Source organism: Vicugna pacos, chromosome 9, assembly GCF_048564905.1.
Source record: "Vicugna pacos chromosome 9, VicPac4, whole genome shotgun sequence".
Lineage (NCBI taxonomy): Eukaryota > Metazoa > Chordata > Mammalia > Artiodactyla > Camelidae > Vicugna > Vicugna pacos.
The window spans coordinates 2,742,932-2,756,363 of NC_132995.1; the positions used below are offsets into that span (position 1 = coordinate 2,742,932).

General features: G+C 53.7%; 1 protein-coding gene across 2 annotated transcripts in view; it reads right to left on the bottom strand.

The window, feature by feature from the left end:
- Positions 1-13,218, bottom strand: part of BRSK1 (BR serine/threonine kinase 1) — a 23,976-nt gene extending 10,758 nt beyond the window's left edge. The window contains exons 1-14 of one of the 2 annotated variants that reach the window (XM_072966527.1): positions 12,637-13,218; positions 11,030-11,124; positions 10,857-10,942; positions 8,725-8,865; positions 5,985-6,101; positions 5,871-5,904; positions 5,715-5,783; positions 3,333-3,479; positions 2,818-2,849; positions 2,331-2,501; positions 1,719-1,816; positions 1,346-1,505; positions 1,068-1,128; positions 247-616 (exon numbers count right to left, since the gene is read on the bottom strand). In XM_072966527.1, the coding sequence (XP_072822628.1) occupies positions 247-616; positions 1,068-1,128; positions 1,346-1,505; positions 1,719-1,816; positions 2,331-2,501; positions 2,818-2,849; positions 3,333-3,479; positions 5,715-5,783; positions 5,871-5,904; positions 5,985-6,101; positions 8,725-8,865; positions 10,857-10,942; positions 11,030-11,124; positions 12,637-13,216 (2,161 nt within the window). In that variant the 5' untranslated portion in view covers positions 13,217-13,218. Of the gene's footprint in view, positions 1-246; positions 617-1,067; positions 1,129-1,345; positions 1,506-1,718; positions 1,817-2,330; positions 2,502-2,817; positions 2,850-3,332; positions 3,480-5,714; positions 5,784-5,870; positions 5,905-5,984; positions 6,102-8,724; positions 8,866-10,852; positions 10,943-11,029; positions 11,125-12,636 lie in introns of those variants that run through there. The other variant, XM_015249621.3, reaches the window with a different exon arrangement.
- Positions 13,219-13,432: the final 214 nt, after the last annotated feature.

Here is a 13,432-nt window from a genome sequence, read left to right on the forward strand (position 1 = left end):
TGGGCCAATGGGAAGGTGAGCCAAAGCACTGAAGGGGCGTGTCCTTCAGACAAGCTCATCCTCCAGAATCGGAGGCTAACACCAGAATCTCTGGTCACAACCGCATCTTCTCCCATGAAGTGGGAGTACAGGCACCCAGCCTCTTTCTTCCCGGGGACCCAGATGTTAGACACCGGCCACTTCCCCACATTAGGACTCAGGACTCCGCCGCGTCCCCAGGCCCTACGCCGCAAAGGACCGCCGTACCCTGCATCTTGCGCCGGTGAAAGCGAGGCGAGCCCAGGAAGCTGTTGCGGATGGAGTTGAGACGACTCCTCCAGGCGGCTCCCCCGACGCCACCGCCGGGGCTGGGAGGCGGTGTTGTTCCTGGGGTCCCAGTGGGGCTGGCCCGGGGTGTGTGCAGGGGCGAGTGCAAGGGGGTCCCCCCGGAGGAGCGTGGGGAGCCTGGGGGTCCGGGCAGGGGTGTGGAGCGGGCACTGGGGGGCGGGGGCTGCTCCCCGGCGCCCCCACCCCTGGGGCCCCGAGAAGGCAGCGTCTGAGTTTTGGAAGTCGGTGAGCCCCCTCCCCGAGCCTCATCTCCAGCCCCGGGCTCCGGTGAGAAGGAAAAGACCGGACTCTGCGGAGTAGTGGAGTCGGGTGAGAGGGTGGACTACAACTCCCAGGAGGTTCTAGGAGCCCCACTAGCACACACTCACAGAGGCGCACCCCAAAGCATGCTGGAACTTGTAGTCCAATTATTCCCCCCCACACCCATTGTTAGTGGGGCAGGGACTTTTTCTATCGCTGCTCATTACCTATAATCCCAGCAGTGACTGGTACACAGTAGGCCCTCAACTAGCTTTTCTTAAATGAATAAATGGTATCTTCAAACACACTGAAAACCCAATCCTGTGGAGGTGGGAAATTGCCAATGGACTAAAATACTGAGGCCTTGGGTCTTTGGCCTTTTAGGGACAAGGAGACAACCTCCCAAGACCTCATGGGAATTGTAGTTTCTGCTGCTCCATCTTCGCTCCAATGTCTTCACCCCCTTACCCCTTCTCAATTCATTTGGGACCTGGCCTTACCCTTGGGCTGCTCAGTGGGCTGGAGGACAGACCAGTGGAGGCTCCACTGACACTACGGGATCTGTTTCCAGAATAGATTAAGAAAAAAAATCAGGTGGGAGGGTTTCAGAAGGCTCAGATGCCCTCTCCCATTCATACTCTTTTGAGATGAAGAAATGAGGCCCAGAGAGGGGAGGTAACTTGTCCCCATCATACAGCACCTCTGAGGTGGGGATGAAGCTCTGAACTCCCTCTCCACCCAGGACTGTGTATCCCACTGGAGGAGCAGGGGCTCCCACCTCTGACTGTGCTGGGCCATCTCCAGAGCTCGTCGGGTGGGCACCGGGGAGCCGCCACCCCCAGCATCCGTGATGCTCAGGACTTCCATGGACTTCCGTTCTGGCCGCCGCTTCCCATGACGGCTCAGCATGGGGGAATCCACACGCTTCCGAGGTGGGTCTGAGGGCCGAGAGTTTCAACCCAATCAAAACACCCACTGGTCCAGCTGTACGTGGCACTCGTACAGATGGAGAAACTGAGGCTCAGAGTGGAGAGGCGATTTGACAAAGGTCACATAGCAAGTCAGGGAGTCTAAACTCAGAAGCTCACGGCCTGCAGCCCCTTCCTCCCTCGGGAATCTGGGGTCTGGCCTCCCAGCCCTATCCTTCTCACCAACATCATTCCGGGGAGGCAGATCCTGGTCCTCACAGCTGGGATACCGCTCCTTCCGATCCAAAAGCAGATAATATATCATCTTTTCTTGGTTCTCCCTATGGGGGACGGGTGAGTCGGGGGTAAGAGATCTCTGGAGTCAGAGGTCAGGTTCCAGAGTTGATCTCATCCCCTCCCTGTTGCTGTGACTCTGTGGGGCTCGGTCCACTCAATTTCTCTGTTTACCATTCCATTCTCCTAGGTATCAGTAGGGTTTGTCCCTTTGTCTCAGTGTACATCTCAGCCTCTTCTTTCTCAGTGATAATAATTATGCTAACACCTGAGCACTTAGTATATGCAAGCACTATGTGAGGCACTAAGTCGGCCTCAGCATCTTTTAATACTTTTCAGCCTCAGTTCTTTTTCCCGCTGATCCTACCGCCCCCTCGTGGTTCCTCCAGGAACAGCTCCATGTAGGTGCCTTAAGCCTCGCCCCTTAAAGTGGCAGGGCAACCCTTCAGGGGAATCTGCGCGTGCGCGAAGCCCCGGCGCACCCCCTGCCGGCTGCCGGGCGGGCTGCGGCAGCTCACCCAACTTGGCCAGGGTGTGTGTTAGTTACGGGGGGTGTCTTACTCCTCGCTGCGCAGCTCGCGGTGCAGCCGCTCGCGGTCCCTGAAGCAGCCCAGTGAAGCCATGCTCTCCAGGACATCAGGGTCTAACTCTCCGTTTGATGGCAGGCTCCGCATGGCCACCCGGCGGCCTGGGGCTGGCTCCAAACAAGGGTCCGGCTCGTGTTTCCCGCCACTGATGAGGAGAAGAATCATAGGGAACCGGGCATCTCCTTCCCCGGAGGCTCAGGGGTCTTAAGTCCCAGCCTGCTCCTTTCTTGGGAACCCAGGAGTCGGGGCCCCAGGCCCTCCCCTTTCAGACCCAGGAGTCCAGACCCTCAGCTCCTCCTCCACTTCTGTCCTCCTCCTCTAGGACCCAGAAGTCCGAGTCCCTAGCCCGTCCTCATGAAGGACCCTTGGCATCTCACCCCCAACCGGCTCTCCTGCCTTGGTGGCCCTCGATATTTGGGGCCCTCTCCCTCCCCCCAGGTGTCCAGTTCCTCCATACTCACAGGTACCAGGGATGTTTCTGAATTTGCTCCAGCTGTGAGGGGCGTGGGTAGTGGAGAAGCAGAAGTGAGGTCGTTTGGACACAGTAGGCGCGAAATGAAAGTTGATGGGATGGCGTTGGTGATCAGTAAAGTGCCACCACCCTTACCCCCAACCAAGGGCAGGATGACGGCTCATGTCTCCCCCTAGTGGCAGCTGAGCACATGCGGCGCAGGCTGACTGCTCTGGACCGGCCTGGCTACACCTCCCGCATGCGCAGTGGCCTCCTGCCCCCTCCGCACCGCCACGGCAAGGCCGGTATGCGCATGCGCCATCCCACTGTTGTTGGAGGGGAGTTCTTCCTCCCCAGTTTGGAGTGGCAGGTTGGCAGGACCCCGGAATGGCTCAGACAGCGATCCCTCTCCCAACTGTCACCCCAGGGACTGATGGACAGGTCCCGGAAATCCATCCTCATGAGTCACCTAGGGATTCTGTCCCCATCACTCACTGTCCCTCCATCCCTTTTCCCCCAACTCACGCTGAGCCTCTTCTCGGGCTCCACTTCGATCATCCCCCTCAGGAGGCTCTGGCAGTCTGGAGGAATGAAGTGGGGCATGTGGAAGACGCCCCGTTTCACCTTCTCCAGCAGCTGGCGGAGGTTGTCGTCATCGAAGGGCAGAGCCCCCTGGGTGAGAAATAACAGGACCCCTTACACAGAGCTTACAATATACCGAGAACATCCAAGCACTCATCACAGGCCCCAGGAGGTAGGGAGCTATTACTATCTCCATTTTACAGATGGGGAAACTGAGGCACGGAGCCTCCTGGCTCTGAAGTGGCATTGCAGGGATTTGGCAACGGGCAGCCTGGTTCTAGTGCTTGAGGCTGGGGTTGCAGCTTGGAGGCTGTCCTTTAAAAACATGTTTCTCCCCAGACTAGTTTTGGAAGAGATAATCTTCATTCATCATTCAACAAAAGGTGAGTGTCCCTTACGGCTCAGGGGTCTAGTAGTGAACCAAGCAAGACCCTGCCCTCCTACACCTCACACCCCATAGTGGAAGACGTGGGTGAACAGGCAAACGTTAACAGCTATGTAGTGATGGAGTGATTGAGGTGACCTTGGAGCACAGGCCAGACTAGGCTGAGTGGGGCCTGTGGGAATCTGGGCATGTTGCAGGGTTGAATGGTGTGCCCCCCAAATTCATGTTCAGCCAGAACCTCAGAATGCAACCCTGTTTGCAAATAGGGTCTCTGCAGGTGTAATGCCTTGAGAATCTGGAGATGAAATCATCTAGACTTTAGGGTGGGCCCTAAATCCGATGCCTGGAACAGGAGAAAAAAGCACAGAGAGACACAGGGAAAAAAAGTCATGGGAAGATGGAGGCAGAGACTGAGGCAACGCAGCTGCACACCAAGGAGTGCCTGAGGGGTGAGCAGGTCACTTAGGGCTTTCCACCTCGCAGAGCGCCACCAGGTACAGTTCTTAAGAGCTGGGAGTTGGGAAGGGGTTCATGGGGAAGACGATGCTGGACAAAAACTGGCAGCGGTGATGATGTGAATCCCTGAGGGCTTTTCCAGGTGTTTCCAGCTGCCCCCGGTATCAAGGCTTATGGACAGAGAAGGACAAGTGTGGGATGGAGGAACTGGGGAGAGGGCTGTCTGGGGATCAGGGAGCCTGAGTGTGACCTCTGGTTGCCTGTCACTCTAGCACGGAGCCTTAACTCCCTTTCCTTTGTGAAATGGAGATGATGGTCCTGCCAGGAAGGGCTATGGCATGGATTAAAAAGTATAATAACAGGGGGGTGGGGATAACTCAGTGATAGACGGTGTGCTTGCATGCATGAGGTCCTGGTTTCAATCCCCAGTACCTCCATTAAAAAAAAAAAGCAGAAACAACAACAACAATATAGTCAATTCGTGATATTCAGAGTAGTTGTGTCCTATGAAGTCACTGTGAACACTAATTGGCGAATACTGAACCATTGCTTCTGGAGGAAACATGTAGAGATACCCTAGAGCCTCTGGTCATGACATTTTTGTCAACTGATCAATACATGACCTAGTTTTACGTGTTTCTGTTTAAAGACCTCGTTATGGATTGCATGTTTGTGTCCTCCCAAAATTCATACATTGAAGCCCTCCTTCCCCTTCCCAAGGGGATGGTGTTTAGAGGTGGGGCCTTTGGGAAGTCATTAGGTTTAGATGAGATCGTGAGGGTAGGGCCCCCTAGGATGGGATTAGTGTCCTTATCAGAGGAAGAGACTAAAGCTTTCTCTCCACCGTGTGAGGACCCAGTAAGAAGACAGCTATCTAAAGGCAGGAATCGAGCCATAACCAGACGCTGAATCTGCTGGCACCTTGATCTTAGACTTCCGAGCCTCCAGAGCACGAGAAATAAATGTTGTTTAAGCCACCAAGTCCATGGTATTTTTGTTACAGCAGCCCAAACTAGGACAGACTTCTTATTTCATGTATATATTTCATACACACACACATATATAGTTGATTCATTAATATTGAACTAATGACCAACAACACTATAATTGAGAGCAAGTGCAAAGGGCCTGTGGTAGGAGCCAGGGTGATATTCCCCAGTCTGGTTCTACCAGTCATTGCAATACTATAATAGTCTGGGATCAGTTAGTAAACAGCCACTCCCCCAAGTGCTCCAAGTGCTCCTGGATGCCCCGTCCTGTTCTGGGGGACCCACCTGGACTATCTCAGTTATGTGACAGAATGGTGAACTCTGGGAACAGAGAGACGTGCCCAGGACTTTGCTCTGTTCGTGAAGTCGCCTCCACCACCACCTTCAGTTAAGTTACATATTTGGGAGACAACCCCTGAGGTGAGGACAGAACTTCAGGTTCTGCCAGGCAGATCTGCTCAAGAAACAGGGCAGCAGAGGTGAGAAGCGCCTTACCACAAGCAGGGCGAAGAGGATGACTCCGCAGCTCCACATGTCTGCCCGGCGGCCATCGTATTTTTCCCCCTGGAAGGGAGAAGGAGCAGCGGTGATATTCATCTCTACCCCATGCTCCCTCCGCCCCCTTCTCTCCTCCATCTGCCCCTCGCTCACCTTAATCACCTCCGGACACGCATAGTGTGGGGACCTGAGCGAGAGAGATGCTGTGAGCCTCTGGCTGGCTTGGACTCCCCTCCCCGGGAGGCAGGAGGCCGGGCCCCCACTCACCCACAGCTGGTCTCCAGGAGGCTGTCCCCCACCTGCAGGGACGCCATGCCGAAGTCCGCGATGCGGATGTTGTTCTTCTCGTCCAGCAGCAGGTTCTCTGGCTTCAGGTCTCTGTGACTGAGACAGGGCAGCGAGGCTCAGGCCTCTGCCTTCCCCGGGGGTGGGGGGGGCCGGGGCTCCATTCACTATCTCTCAGTGGGAGACATGTCTGGAAACTTCTCATTAGGGACGTTTTCAAACAAGCCCCAGAGTACAGAGAATATAAGGAGGGAGGGTACAGCTCAGGGGTAGAGCGTGTGCTTAGCGTGCGCGAGGCCTGGGTTCAAATCCCAGCACCTCCGTTAAAATAAATAAATAAACCTAATCCCCGTCCCCGAAAAGAATATAGGGAGGCTCCATGTGCCCACCCCCAAGCAACACCCATTATCAACTCAGGGCGAATCTTCTCTCATCTCTGCCCCTGCATACATTCTCCTTCCCAAGCTGGACAATTCTGTAGGGGACCCTAGACAGCATATCATTTTATCCACAAATATTTGAATATGTGTGAAAGAGATATTTTGAGGTAAGCAGGGCTGATACTGATCTTGCTCTTAAAATATCAAAATATTCCCATATTTAATAATTTTAAAAAATACTGCCACCCCAAGCCCGACACCGGTCCCTCCCTGCCCCTTCCCCACCAAGGAAAAAACCCTCAAGATGTAAGGGTTCATGTCTGGGGGTAGGTGGGGTGGAAGGTTCTACAGTTACTGTTGGAAGTAGTCAGTAACTGGGTCATACTTGTTAAATTTGTTGACTATCGCCCCCTGGAGGCCAGTGTTTCTAATGTCTTGACACTCTGTGGGGAGGTGTTGACAATTTAAATTGGCTGCCTTTTCATCACCAAACTTTACTCCCTTCTCAGCCCCTCCACCCGACCCCCACCCCACCTCTAATCCCCCAACCCAGAGAGGGAGGTGTGCAAATGAAGGTGAAAGACGAACTGGAGACACATCTATTTTGCACCTTAATTAATCATTAAAATGCTGCATATTTAATATCTTGTTTTTGAAAGCTGAAAGCAATTCAGTGAGGAAAGGAAGATCTTTTCATACGGACATTCATATGCAAAAAAAAAGACCCTCAACCTTTACCCCTTTACCATACCATATACAAAAATTAATTTGAAGTGGATCCCAGGCCTAAATGCAAGAGCTAAAACTATATAACTTCTAGAAGAAAACACAGGAGGAAACCTTAGTGACCTTGAGTTGGGCAAAGAATTCTTAACTAGAACAGAAAAGGCATGAACTGTAAAAAGAAAAAAATCAACAGTTCATCAAAATTTAAGACTTCTGCAAAAAAAAAAAAATCAAACTACAACCTAATTACCTCTCCCCTCAAAAAACAAACAACAGAAAAAGCAAAGTAATTATAAAAAGCAATGTAAAAAATTTTAAACTTGCTTTTCAAAAGATATTGTTACAAAAATGCAAAAGCATGCCACAAACTGGGAGAAGATACTTGAAAAATTAACATTTAATAAAACATTTGTTCTCAGAATAAATATCTCTTAAAAGTCACTCCTTGAGTTACCCCTTGTTCCTAGAATACAGAACTCTTACAACTCCAATAATAAAGAGACAAATAACTCAATTAAAAATGGGCAAAGGATCTGAATAGATATTTCTCCAAGGAAGATATATAAATGGCCAATAAGTGCATGAAGAGATGTGCTTACATCATTAGCCATCAGGGAAATGCACATCAAAACCACCCACTAGGATGGCTATAATCAAAAAGTCAGATAATAACAAGTGTTGGCAAGGATGTACAGAGATTGGAACCCTCATAGACTACTGGTGAGGATACTGAATGATGCAGCCACTTTGGAAAATAGTCTGGCACTTCTTTAAGAAGCTAAATATAGACTTCTGGTATGACCCAACAATTCCACTCCTAGGTATGTACCCAAGAGAACTGAAAAAATAGCTACACACCAAAACTTGTATGTGAATGTTCATATGTCCATAGTATTCATAACAGACAAAATGTTCATCAACTGGTAAATGGATAAACAAAACATGGCATATCCAAACAATGGAATATTATTCAGCCATGAAAAGGTATGAGGTACTGATGCATACTACAACATGGATGAAGCTTGAAAACATTTTGCTAAGTGAAAGAAGCCGGGGGTGGAAGGAGGGTAGAGCTCCGTGATAGAGTGCGTACTTAGCATGTACGAGGTTCAATCCCCAGTACCTCCATTAAGCAATAAATAAAAAACAAAAAAACCCAGTACCTCCCTTAAAAAATTAAAAGTAAATTAATAAAAAGTAAAAACCACTCTTTAAAAAAAAGCCAGCCACAGAAGACCACATAAAGTATGATTCCATTTATAGGAAATGTCCAGAATGGGTAAATCCATTGAGACAGAAAATAGGTTAGTGGTTGTCAGGGGCTGTGGGCAGGGTGGAAGGAGAGGTGACCAGTTAGTGGATTTTTGGGGTGATGAAAATGTTCTAAAATCACATTGCAGTGATGCACAACGTTGTGAATACACTAAAAACTACTGAACTGTACACTTTAAAGGGGGGAATTTTATGTGTGAGTTACATCACAATTTTTAAAAAGAGATACAAGGTTTGTTTTGGGGGCTGCGCCACACCGGCTTCCAGTCAGCCTGCTATGTGCTCCCAAGGGCCTGCCTTCTGGGCAGCGCTCATCCCGGCCTCCCCTCAAGCTGCCCTCTCACCAGATGGAGTAGCTATGGCAGAAGTCCAGCGCTGACACGATCTGGCGGAAGAACTTCCGTGCCTCCTTGGGGGTTAGCCTCCCTTTCTTGACCAGGTAGTCGAAGAGCTCACCTCCAGACACGTGCTCCAGAACCAGGTACCTGGGGGACATGGAGGGGGCAGAGGGCTGGAAGGGGCATGTGGAGGACCAAAGAACCTGGTCTCCCTCTTACAAAAGCACAAGACCTCGATCCCAGCAGCCCCTGGAGGCAGAGAACCCCAATTTGCATAGTTCCCTGGGAGGAGGAGACTCCAATCCTCATTGGCCTCCAGGAAGCTGGAACTCAATTCCCATTAGCCCTGGTCAGCAGAAACTCCTCTGTCAACTTCAGGGGTCACCACCTTGACTTATAGTTGTCCACAGGAGATAAGGCAATTCCATTAGAACCTGGAGGTCAGAGATCCCAATTCTCATAGACGCCTAGGAAATAAAGCCTTGTAATTCCATCAGCCTCTGGGAAACCAAAGTTCTCATTCTCATTAGTTTCTGGGATGCAGGTAATGGAATGCTAATCTATTCTTGGGCAAAGACATTTGCATCTTGAATCAATTCAACCGTCAACTTCTGTAAGGTGAAGACTGCAACTCCCATCAGCCCCTGGGAGCTAAAGACTCCAATTTCTATCAGCTCCTGGGAGGAAGATACTTCAGTTCCCATCAGCCCTTGAGAAGAAGAGACACTAATTCCCATCAGCCTCTGGAAAGCCAAAATTCAGTTCTCATCAGCCCTGGGCAGCACAGACTCCCATGTCAACTTCAGGGGTGTTAATACTTTTGACTCCTAGTTGTTTCAGGAGATAAGGCAACTCCATTAGCACTTGGAGGACAGAGACCCCCAATTCTCACAGAACTCTGGCAGATAAAGACCCTCTCACCCCGCACCCAGTAGCTCCTGGAAGCCAAGCCTCTCGATTCCATAAGCCTCTGGGATGAAGAAGCTTCAATTGTTGTTAATTCTTGGCCATGACGATTGCCTTGTGCACCAATCTAAGTCAGCTTCTGCGAAGTTCAAGACTACAACTCCCTTCAGCTCCTGAGGGCTGAAGTACTCCCAGTTCCCATAGCCCCTGGGACACAGAGACTCCCAATTCCCATCAGCCACTTGGATTCTAAAGACTACAAATCCCATCAGGCCATGGGAGATTAAATCTCATTCCCATCAGCCCCTGGAAAACAAAGCTCAATTTCCATGAGCTCTTGGAAGGCTGAGGTGAGGTTCCTCTCAGAAGCACAGGCTCCCATGGGGCCCTCCCTCCCTTACTCCACCAGTCTGCACAAACGGCCCCTCCCTGCCACCACACCTGGGGAAGCCTGAGGGCTACAATTCCCATGAGCACCTGCAGGGGCCGGGCAGCTTCCTGCCTGGGGAAACCACCCTAGCTTGCGATGGGTACTGGAGTCACTTCAACCTGGGGACTGCGTGGTGGGGGCACGGGGTTGTTCCTTCTCCCACTGCCCAGCCCAGCTGTCCCTTGGGTCACCAGAATCCAGACAAAGGCCTATTGTCTGGAGCCTGGACAGCTGGCTCCCACCCCCACCCTTCCTGGGGCGTAATCGACTTTGAGAGAGACTCACAACTCCTAAGGAGACCCATTGTTGGGGTGTCCAGTCATAGCACCCAGAATTATGCTGAGGGAGGGGAGGCCTCCAATGATTCCGAGTGGGAAGAGGCAGGATTCACGGGCCTGGGCCTTTGCTAGGCACCAGTGCCTGAGGAAATGGGGAGACGATCTGTCCTTGGCAAGTTGAGTCTGGCAGATTATCCAGTATAGAGTGTTCCCTGCAGCACAGCAGGGCGAGGGACTGCGGGGGAAGGGGGGAGGATCAGCCTCTGTCCCCTACTCCAGCTTAGCTGTCCTGTTGCTGGGGTACAATCAGCCCTTAGTGTCAGATCAGGTCACTGTGGGAACAAGGAGGATTACGAGTGTGTGCAGAGGGTGTCCTTGCACAGTAGGGAAGGGACTGGGCCTTCAGTGGCCCAGCCAGGGAGCTCAGGTTTCTCCAGGCCCCTCCATGCCTTGTTTCTGGAAATGTCCCACCCTAAGAACCTGAGGAGAGCGCATGGCAGGGCTGGGCGTCCATAAATACCTACAAATATTTCTTGTTCTCGTAGACGTCGTGGAGCTTGAGGACATGTGGGTGTTCAATAAGCTTCAGGATGGCGATCTCCCGCTCCACCTGAGGGAAAAGGGATGGAGGTCAGCATGGCTTCCCTCCCTCCCAGAGCCCCAGAGTCTTCCTCCTCCCCCCAGCACACAGACACACCTTCATCAGCACCGACTCTGACAGCTTCTCCCGGTTCACGATCTTGATGGCGACCTTCTGGCCCGTGATGCAGTGGACCCCAAGTTTAACCAGACCTGGAGGAGTGGGACTGAAAATGTGGGGTGTGCTCCCAGAGCATTCTCCCCACGTCTGGCTCCTAAGCCCCCCTTGCCACCCTGTTTCCTCCTCCTTCCCCTGCTGGCTGTTTAACCGGTGACATGAATCACCCTGACCTGAACTCCTGGGGGCTGGCAGTGGCCATTCCCACAAAACCCAATTCTCTTCCTACTCTTTGTTATTCAATTCTGTTCCTTATGATTGTCCATCCACCTACCTGCCTCCCCTCCACCTCCACACACAGCATCCTGAATTCTCACTCTGATTCTCCATCCTTCCAGTGTGCCCATTTAAGTTCATCTCTCCACGTATGAGGAGGCCTCACTGAGTCCCCATAGTTTTGTCTTCCTCAATCTGCATCCTTCAGACCTCTCTCTCAACCCATCACTTCCTTGAATTCTTTGCCCTTTAATCTTCTGGAGACACCATGTCTCCCAAGGAATATAATCTTATGATTGCCCCCTTTCCAGACCATCCTTCTCCACTTTCTTTCAAACCCTGACCTCTCAATCCCCTTCTTTGCTCTTATTTTAATAGCAGCTGTAGCTGGGAACATGCAAATCCCAAGGGTAAGCCCCTAAACCACAGACCCGGCATGCAGACCCCCTAGCTCCTCCTCCCTCAGACCCCCAAGTCCAGGCCCATGGCCCCTTCCTCCCCGTCACTCATGAATTCAGGTCAGCAACACCTTCACACTTTCTGCGCTAGGATACGGAGTCTGACACTTTGCCGGCCCTGGCGCTCAGCTTCATAGAGATCCCGGGCTTACCCCTGAACCTCTTGCCAGGACACAGGCGTTCAGCTCCCACCTTATACCCACCCAGCTCCCACCTGGCAGGAAAGAGGCCATGGCTGGTTAGCAACCAAAAGATGACCACCTCCCCCCTGCCCCCACCGTTCCACTCCTGGGGGATTTGCCTCTTTCTTGCATCCACCTTTCCACCTCTCTGTTCCTGGTCCCCACACTGAGCCGGCATGCTGGAGAAGGGGCAGAATGCTGTAGACCCCATCGCCCCAGCCTCACTCCCCCTGTCAGGAGCGTGTGAGGTCCTCCTAGGCCGGAGGACAGTGCAGAGGGAAAGCAGCTCCCTGAGGCGCACTCCCATCCCGGCACCTCACCCCAGCCTGCGGCTGTACTGCAGCACGTACCTCAGCTCCGAGCCCGGACCCTGGCTGCAGGCCCGCCTCCTTTTCCCACTGAGGCCGCAACCGCACCCCCCAAGATCTGCCCGCAATGGGTAGGAGCCTCTGGGTCCCAGCCACCTCTTCCTAGAAGTCCAGGCCCCCAGCTTCCTCCTCCCCAGGACCCCGGAGTCTGAGCCCTCACCCCCCTCCATCCTGGGGACCTGGCAGTCTGGGTCCCAGGTCCCTTCTCTGTGGGGGACTCAGGGGTCTGGATGGCCGGCCCTTGCCCTTTGATACCCGAGAGTCCCGCCCTCTGCCCCCCATCTCCCCTGCCCCCGCCCCAGGTGTCCCCTCCCCTGGCTCACCTGTCTGTCCTTTGCCCAGCGTCTTCTCCAGCCGATAGGGACCCACATATTGGGCGTGCTGGGGTGGGTGTGGGTGTGGGTGCGGGAGGTGGTAGGCGGGGGAGCCCCCGCCCCCCTCCTTGCCCCCGGTCGACATGGTGCCCTTGGTCCCGGCCCGACCGGTCCCCCGGCCGCCCCCCCTGCGGCCGGTCACCCCGTCTCTCCGGTGGGGGCCGGCGACTGCTCCGTTCCGGCCCCCCCGGCTGCCCCCAACCTCTCCGGGGGTCCCCAGGGGGCTGGGCTGGGCCCCCCCAGTCGGCGGGCCGCGGAGCTGGGGGAGGGGGGGCTGGCCCGGGGGGGTCAGGCCCCGGGAGTCAGCATAGCCCGGGGGGGCTGCGCGGCCCCCCCTCCCCAGCCCGTCCCTGGCCGCCCCCCCCTTCCTGTGCCTCCCCCCGCCGGGGGGGTCTGAGGTGCGGGCCGGCGGATGCTGCAGGCCGAGGTCCCCCCCGCCCCCCCACGCGCCCTCTCTCCTCCGCCTCCTCCTCCTCTCCGCCTCCCCCCGCCACCTCGTCCTTTCTCTCCGGCACGCTGACATCACCATCCGGGGACTCCGGGCCCTTCCCCAAAGTTAACCCTTTCGGAGGGGGGAGGGGGAGCGGGGCAGGGGGCGGGCCTGGGAGCTGGAGGGATGGAGACGAGGTGGGAGGATGAAGGGAGGGATGGAGGGATGCAGAGAGATGATAGAGGGAGAGAGATGCGGAGCACACAGGCAGGAGCAGAGCGGGAGCTCCACAAAGGGAGATGAAGCCTGACCCAA